This window comes from Primulina huaijiensis, chromosome 6 (genome assembly GCF_012295235.1).
Source record: "Primulina huaijiensis isolate GDHJ02 chromosome 6, ASM1229523v2, whole genome shotgun sequence".
In the NCBI taxonomy this organism is placed as follows: Eukaryota; Viridiplantae; Streptophyta; class Magnoliopsida; order Lamiales; family Gesneriaceae; genus Primulina; species Primulina huaijiensis.
In genome coordinates, this window is record NC_133311.1 from 22331065 (window position 1) to 22339489 (window position 8425).

The window sequence follows — 8425 nt, forward strand, 5'->3', positions numbered from 1 at the left end:
TTTTTTTTTTCAAATTAGTTACATATACTAATTAACACGAATTGTCAAAATTTACAATATTATTATCATTATCTTTTGTTGAGTTAATTAATTTTATTTCAAATTCTAATTACTTCAACATATGTTTTCCACGTGCAACGGACGTGCATTATTTCTAGTATATATATATATATATATATATGTGTGTGTGTGTGTGTGTGTGTGTGTGTGTGTGTGTGTGTGTGTTTGAAGAATGGAATATATGCATAAAAAAAGATACAAAAAATAATCCATACTGAAAATGCAGTCAAATTTTGATACCCGAAAATAGATATATATCATCAGGCCGTCAATAAAATGTCAATACAAGATTCTCTTCAATCCGTATCCGGATGAACGTATCAAAACCTTCGAAGAAGAACATTATCGACATCAGACACATGGAGTCCATATGCTATCGACCTGCGCTACTAGTGAATTTGTTAAGCAAGAAGTCCTTGAGTTGAACGCTTAATCTATCATGACAGTAGGAAGATAACATAAGAAATATAATCTCCATGACTTGAAGTTTATTAGTGGAAGGGAATACCGAAACAACTTCCTAGGGTGAAAGACCCATACCGGCATTTTGATCTTCCTCGTCAGACTCTTCCTCTTCTTCTTGATCATCTTCTGTTGAAGGAGGTTGCCCATTAAGGTACACCGTCCACGTTAACTCCATTCACTTTACACAAACTGGGTAGACGAAATATGTGGAAGGAGAGAGAGAGGTGGCCGCGCAAGGTGAAAGATTTTTAAAAAGGAAAAGCTTCGACACGATAGATTCATTCTACATGTATTGATTATTCACCCTTTCCACCTTGTTTGTGCTCCTGCCCTTCGCTTCTTGTTTCTTCGATTTCATATACACGTAGAAAGAAATGGCCAAGAAGTGGGCGATTTGCTTCAGAAAAGCGAAAAGTTTTGAAAATTGTATCTTTGTTATAGAGAAATTTTAGTTAACTCGCCGAGAAGCGTTATATGAAATGTTGAAAGGTACAATAAGTAAAATTAATCAGCTTTGGAAGAATTTAACGACCAACATATTAGAGAGTGGTTGCCTCGAACAGTCTTACGAAAACCTGGGTGACGAGGTTGTGATGAACAGTGCAGAACAAATTTGTGTCTCGCTGCTGAATTGCTGCAAGACCCTCAAATCCCTCCAACAATTACACGCCCGCACCGTGAAGAGCGGCCTGGATTCCGACCCCTTTGTGACCGGAAAATTCATACTCCACTGCTCGGTCAATCTTTCTGCCGCATTGGACTATGCTCGCCAACTCCTTCTCCATGCCGCGAACCCCGATGTGTTCATGTACAACACCCTCATTCGTGGTTTTTCTGATTCAAAGTTTCCTAAAAATTCAATCTTTACATTCATTCTCATGCTGAAGAATTTGGGCAACCCTCCTGACAGCTTCTCCTTTGCCTTCACTCTCAAAGCTGCGGCAAACATGCGGTGTTTTCGTTCAGGGATTCAGCTCCATTGCCAGTCTATGAAACGTGGGATCAATACCCATCTCTTTGTGGCAACCACATTGATCAGTTTGTATGCAGAATGTGGGTGTATTTTGTTTTCAAACAAAGTGTTCGATGAAATTGCTGACCCAAATGTCGTGTCATGGAATGCCATTTTGACAGCTTTCTTTAGGTGCGGTGACATAAGAGGCGCAGAGAGATTGTTTAATTTGACGCCATTACGAAACTCGGCTTCTTATAATTTGATGCTCGCTGCATATGCAAAAATGGGGGAGTTGGATTTGGCACGGAAGTTATTTGTGGACACGCCAATAAAGGATGATGTTTCTTGGAATACAATGATAGTGGGGTTTGCTCAAAACGGTTGTTTTGATGAAGCATTTAGATATTTCAAGGAATTACAGAAGGTGGGGTTGAGGCCTAACGAGGTGAGTTTGACAGGAGCTTTATCTGCTTGTGCACAAGCGGGAGCGCTTGAATTCGCAAAAATATTACACGGTTTCATTGAGAAAGCAGGCTTTGTTTGGATTACAACGGTACATAATGCACTAATAGATACTTATTCGAAGTGTGGGAGCATTGATATGGCTTGTCTAGTCTTCAAGAGGATGCCCGGTGAAAGGAGTATTGTTACCTGGACCTCGATGATAATAGGTCTTGCGATTCAAGGGCATGGTGAAGAGGCAATAAATCTTTTTAATCAAATGGAGGCATCTGGGATCAAACCAGATGGAATTGCATTTATTGTGATTCTATATGCATGTAGTCATGCCGGTTTAGTGGAACAGGGCTGCAAATTTTTTGATAAAATGACTAATGTGTATAGGATTAAGCCTACAATCGAACATTACGGATGCATGGTTGATTTATATGGTCGAGCTGGTCAACTGGTGAAAGCTTATAACTTTGTATATGAGATGCCAATTCCACCCAGTGCCATTATTTGGCGGACACTTCTTGGAGCGTGTAGTTTTCATGGTAATGTCAATTTGGCAGAGGAGGTCAAGAAAAGGCTATCGGAGTTAGACCCTGAAAACTCTGGTGATCACATATTATTGTCTAATATTTATGCAGTAGCAGGACAGTGGACAGATGTTGTGAAGCTAAGAAGATCAATGGCTGAAGAAAAAATAAAGAAAACTCCTGGTTGGAGTATGATTGAAGTTGAGAAGGTCATGTATACTTTTGTTGCTGGTGCCAAGCAGGATGATGTAACAACGGTGGCTTATAAGAAGCTAGAAGAGATCATGTTAAGACTAAGAATAGACGGAAGTTACATTCCTAATGTTGTTAACTTTTTACACGATATTGAAGAGGAGGAAAAGGAAAATGCAGTTATTACTCACAGTGAGAAGTTGGCTGTTGCTTTTGGGATGGCAAGATTGAGAGGGTGTGGCGTCTTGAGAATTGTGAAGAACTTGAGAGTATGCAAAGATTGTCACACTGTGATGAAACTGATTTCTAAAGTATACGAAGTCGAGATTGCATTGAGAGATAGGAGTCGATATCACTCTTTCAAGAACGGTGTTTGCTCGTGCAGAGATTACTGGTGAGCATTATGGTGTGATTCATGCACTGACGGAAGGTTTGATAAATTCATATGTATTTCTACTGTGTCTTCAATTGCACTTAAAGTGGGTCAACCGTTCACCCAATTGCACAATTATTACAACTGTATATTAATACTACAGATATATCCTATACGTCACAATTTTTACTGTATATTATTGCTACTTAAAAAGGTATATTTTAACAATTAGTTTTCTGCATCAAATGAGCCATAAGATACGCAAGAAATCAATAGAAAAAACAAATTCCTTACCATTTTGTGAACTATATATACAATTGTCCATACCTGTATAAATTCTAAGCATAAAGTTTTAAGAATTATTATTTGGATTCTTTCGATGTATTTGCAGTTAGTGGGTCAACTGTTCATCCCACTAAAATGGTAAAGAATTTGTATGTGTGTGCAAAGATGAATGACCTTAATTACCATAATAAAATCAACGACCTTAATCACCATTATATATATAGTTCACAAAATGGTAAGTTTATTCTTAGATCAATGACCTTAATTAACAAAATAAAATCAAATAATCATGATTTAAGTTCACAAAATTATAAGAAAATTAATATTATAATACAAAATCGTAGACCGGCTGTACATTTGAAAAGCCAAGCAACAGAAACATAGCCAAGTTTTGCAAGAAACACGACCGAAAAGGATCGAGCTGGACCGGTCTATTTTATAATTCTTCGTTTTCAGAGAAGCTCAGACCCACAAAACAAGGCGATCAAAAGAAAAAAAAAACAATTATATCTTTGGAGGAGCCACTGAAGTTTGATGCTTTGTTTATGTTCATCAGTAAGAAAATAATGCCTTAATATATATCATAGCAACGAAAGGGAATCCAGGAGAAAATGGAAATAGAAACTCGGTTTCTATCTTTATTGCAGCAGGTCTTTGTTGTTTTTTCTGTGTGTTAGGAGCGTGGCAGAGAAGTGGATCGGTGAAGGGAGATAACATAGCCCTCGAAATCACCAAAAAAGCAGATGACTGTGGCATTGTATCCAATCTTGAGTTCGAAAGCCATCATGGTGAGGATGTGGAAAGATTGGGCGATTCAGTTTTGGACGTCAACGAGTTTGAACCTTGTGATGATAAATACACCGATCATACACCTTGTCAAGAACAAACGCGGGCCATGACATTTCCTCGAGAGAACATGAACTATCGAAAGAGACATTGTCCACCTGAAGATGAGAAGTTGAGTTGCCTTATTCCAGCACCAAAAGGGTACGTTACACCCTTTCGATTGCCTAAGAGTCGTGATTATGTGCCTTACATGAACGCGCCTCATAAGAGTTTGACGGTTGAGAAGGCGGTGCAGAATTGGGTTCAATATGAAGGAAACGTGTTTAGGTTTCCAGGAGGTGGTACCATGTTTCCTCATGGAGCGGATGCGTATATTGAACAACTCGCTTCTGCGATCCCGGTGAACAATGGAACAGTAAGAACTGCTCTTGATACTGGTATTTTCATGCTATTCATTATTTTTTGGCTAATACTTAATAAGTCTTTTTTTTCTTTTCTGTTGACATCTTGCACCATTCTTTTTAAGTTCCGCCAAACAAAAGAAAACTAATGTTCCTGCAATTGTGGGTAGGTGCGAAGCTTTCTTCACATATTACATATCCTAGAACATATATATGATCTAATTCATGCCAGTGGACTCTTCAGCTTGTACAAGGACCAGTAAGCTTTTTCGTTTTTTTAAATATGCATCTTCGTTGGTTAAAAGACGAAATATTCTATGATTCTTTAAAACTTTAACTTGCAACATCACGTACAGATGCAAAATGGAAGACATCCTCCTAGAAATGGATAGAATTTTAAGGCCAGAAGGCGGAATTATAATCCGAGACAATTAATGCTGATGTTTTGATCAGAATCAGCTCCCACTTCAATGCTAGGAGAATATTTTCATGCCGAATTTCGTAAATACATATAAATCCACAGGAAAGATGAGAAATATAATGGCATGCAGAGATTTAAGTCATGACCTGCATGAGCTGAAATTATCAGCAGAAGACTGATTAATAATGCATAGAATGATAGAAAAGAGAGGCGAGGTGGGTGGCCATTATATATAGTACTATCGATACATGCATGCATGAACACTGACCTAATTACTTACTAAAGTTTTATTCAGACAAATCAAGAAAGATCGATCAAAAAACATATATGCAACGGTATTGACATTCACGCCGTTGACCAAACAAAGTTTGATCCAGTGTGGATATTTGACGGAATCCACGCGGCTGCCTCAGATTGTCAAGTACTCCTGAGGGTTTTATTTTTAGTTCAAAAAATCCATACATTTTATTCTAAACTGCGTGCGTGCAAACATGTAAAGTCGAGCCATTCTTTCACTAAAATGATTTGGTTTCGGGATTTACAATATATTATACACGTCAGTTCCTAATTATATAATGTGTTCATTATATAATTATATAATTCTCTATCGTCCAAATCCAATAGAGGAGTACCAGTCATTTACGGACACGAGATCAAATATAAATGTTAGTCTTGTATATACTGAGTATGACATTTTGAGTCATGTTTATATATTTATGACTGTAATCATGTTTCGATCATATATTTTAGTAATTCTCATCGAAATGATTAAACTCATTGACCATGATTAAATTTTTGTAATTATATTGTTAAACACATATGCATGTCGTGAGGGGATTTTTTCTTTTTAATTTGTCTAGTTGTTATTTTGGTCCCAGCTAATATATCAACCTCGGATTTAATGTTTGTACAACACAAATTCTAAAAAAAAATATTATATGTGTAATGAGAATTACACACACAATTACACAGAATCAAGACTTTAGGACCTGCAAGTTGCACTTGTAGAGTAAAGGCTATTTTTATTTTTTTTGGAATAAAATTTTGTAATACAAACTAATAAAAAAAAGGTTGGGCGAACCCGGCCCCAATCATAACTTAATTTAAAAATTGTTTCATCTTATTTAATAATATCTTCCACAATGGTAGAGGATGTAAGAAAAACGTTGACTTTTTTTATTGTTTAAAAAAGACTTTTTTTTCTTGGCTATATTAAAGATGGACCCAAAGACAATAAACACGATCCCAAATAAAATAATTATGTAATTTGCATAAAATCCGTCACACTTGTTTTAAATAAGACACGATACAATACCATATTAATGCCAAGTCTTGTCAACTAAGCTCGAAGTATAAATAGTACAACTCGGAAATTATTATATTCGGTAGAAGTTGGTTGACTAAATTTATTTAAAACAATTTATATAATCTTACATCTTATAAGTTGTTTTAGGAGCTTATAAACTGTAAAGTCTTATTTTAAAAATAAGTTGTCAAAGTGTTTGGATGAACTTATTTTAAACAACTTAAAGATGTTATATATATATATCTGTGTGTGTGAAAATAGTTTTATAATTTTAATATTTTATGATATTAATCTATTTTAAATTTATTTTTAGAAAAATTTATGTTTTTTTTGGGATATAAAAGTATGTATTATTATTTTTAATGCGTGTAAATAAAATATGATTAAAAAAACAAAGTGATTAAGTGAGGATTAGTAAGTGATGATAAAACAGAGATTTAAGAATATATGGGAGAAATGAAATAAAAAATTAAGAATTTTTAAAACAGCTTATAAATTTTTAGTTTGACAGCTTATAAGCTGTTTGAAACTTTTTTATCAAACAACTTATAAACTGTTTTTTAGAATTTATAAGTTCTGTCAAACACCCTCTAATATAGAACCGAAACCAAAATTAAATAAACTCAGAAGAATTAGTTGATAACATATCATATATTAATTATATAGGGAACCTTTTATGTATTTCTCCATTTTTCCTGCAAAATCTACGTGGATGATTAGTCCATCCATAAACATGAAATAACTTTCAATTTAAATTTGAAGAGATTTCAATCTATCTTAAATGCACAGATTTAAAATATGGCACGAACATTATGTTACAGGAAAAAAATCTACCGCTCATGGGCTTAGATTGGTTGGACGTGTATTCATTGGCATTTCCTCCATAGGAATATTGAGCTTTGGATTGCTTTGTTCATGATTCGTCCCTGAAAAAGTAATATAAATTTAGTAAAACCCTTCCATCATGAATCATTTTCAAGCCCTAAAATTAAAAAATTGATTTAATTGGATTCCGAGTTTCTAGTTACCTTGTGCATTGGCAGCAGCAACGGCAGCTGCAACCTTGGCCTTGTGACGGAATATAGCGAAAATTCCGACGGCAATCCCGATGACACCCGATATTGAAACTACGCTTCCCACTATGACAGGCGTTTTACTTTTCCTAGTTGTGGGTGTATATACATAACCATCGCCTGAATAATTAGGTTGTGATGTGGTCGTTGTTGTCGGAACAGCCCTGTTTATGCCCGATGGGCACGAATTCGATGCGTATAACCCATAGTTACCATCTAGGCTGCCATTACATATATATATANATAATATTATGTCGATACGTTACTTATGAAAAATAGTAAACCAGTAAATTCAAAATCTATAATTTTATCATATAAAAAATACACACCTAAAAAAAAGGGTTCTGATGGCGTACGTACGTACGTACCTTAATTTTAAGTTCTTATTGCATGCTATTGAATCAGGAACTTGTCCAGTGAATAGATTGTAAGCCAAATTCCTATAATAATGTAAACAAATTATGATAATAGATACTAATTTTCGAATGACCGATCTCGCCCATATTCGGTCGATGAATTGATATATTCTCAACCAGAACATTGGACGTACATAACAGATAAAAGAGCTATTCCCATATACAAATTAAATATTCATTATGATGCATGTGGAAAATTAGTATGCAAATTAAAAAGGGATCGGGATAATAATTTTGGAGATGACTAGGTATATATTATTATAACTCACAGTTTTTGGAGGTTCGGGAAGTCTCCAAGAAATGAAGGAATGGTTCCATAAAGGCTATTTTGCTGTAAATCTCTGCAATTAGTCAACGTATCTAAAAATTAAATCATATGGATTTTGGTAACAATATTTGACAATAATTATTTTTTATGATGTGGGAAGCCGCGGTCGCTACCCTTCTGGGTACACCTTCGAATTAATGTAATAAAATGCAAATCACGTGCACTTTAGTCAGATAAACCACGTTAGGCAAGTCATGTGCGACATATTCGTCTCAGAAAATGTTGGTAGGGAGAATCTAACTCCTAACCATTAGTCAAACGTTCTCGACAATAATTACTTACATGGATTCAAGAGCATCCATCATACTGAAGTCGGGAAGTGTCACAAATAGCAATCTGCTCGCAAGATTCCTGTTTCATATGTATTTATGTATTATATATATA

The 8425-nt window shown here is 35.2% G+C and overlaps 3 protein-coding genes across 3 annotated transcripts in view; 2 read left to right on the plus strand and 1 right to left on the minus strand.

The window, feature by feature from the left end:
• Positions 1–733: 733 nt before the first annotated feature.
• LOC140978735 (pentatricopeptide repeat-containing protein At1g74630) lies at positions 734–3152 on the plus strand. Its single transcript, XM_073443948.1, has one exon. The coding sequence runs from the start codon at positions 1005–1007 to the stop codon at positions 3048–3050; it is 2046 nt and encodes a 681-aa protein (XP_073300049.1). The 5' UTR covers positions 734–1004; the 3' UTR covers positions 3051–3152.
• A 293-nt stretch (positions 3153–3445) lies between these two features.
• Positions 3446–5097, plus strand: LOC140979195 (probable methyltransferase PMT2). Its single transcript, XM_073444525.1, has 3 exons — positions 3446–3545; positions 3988–4533; positions 5021–5097. The coding sequence occupies exons 1-3, from the start codon at positions 3446–3448 to the stop codon at positions 5095–5097; spliced, it is 723 nt and encodes a 240-aa protein (XP_073300626.1).
• Positions 5098–6877: 1780 nt separating this feature from the next.
• The window catches only part of LOC140979605 (uncharacterized), a 2441-nt gene continuing 893 nt past the window's right edge, over positions 6878–8425 (minus strand). The window contains exons 4-8 of the mRNA XM_073445089.1: positions 8324–8392; positions 7983–8054; positions 7666–7737; positions 7253–7518; positions 6878–7150 (exon numbers count right to left, since the gene is read on the minus strand). Coding sequence (XP_073301190.1) covers positions 7062–7150; positions 7253–7518; positions 7666–7737; positions 7983–8054; positions 8324–8392 — 568 coding nt within the window. The 3' untranslated portion in view covers positions 6878–7061. The remainder of the gene's footprint in view (positions 7151–7252; positions 7519–7665; positions 7738–7982; positions 8055–8323; positions 8393–8425) is intronic.

What these genes read in the sequence shown, in the direction of transcription:
- LOC140978735 (XM_073443948.1), top strand. Translation starts at nt 1,005, where the DNA reads ATGTTGAAAGGTACAATAAGTAAAATTAATCAGCTTTGGAAGAATTTA.
- LOC140979195 (XM_073444525.1), top strand. Translation starts at nt 3,446, where the DNA reads ATGGTAAAGAATTTGTATGTGTGTGCAAAGATGAATGACCTTAATTAC. An exon ending in TATATATAGTTCACAAAATG is followed by an intron (nt 3,546 to 3,987) that starts GTAAGTTTATTC and finishes TCTGTGTGTTAG; the next exon opens with GAGCGTGGCAGAGAAGTGGA. An exon ending in AAGAACTGCTCTTGATACTG is followed by an intron (nt 4,534 to 5,020) that starts GTATTTTCATGC and finishes ATAAATCCACAG; the next exon opens with GAAAGATGAGAAATATAATG.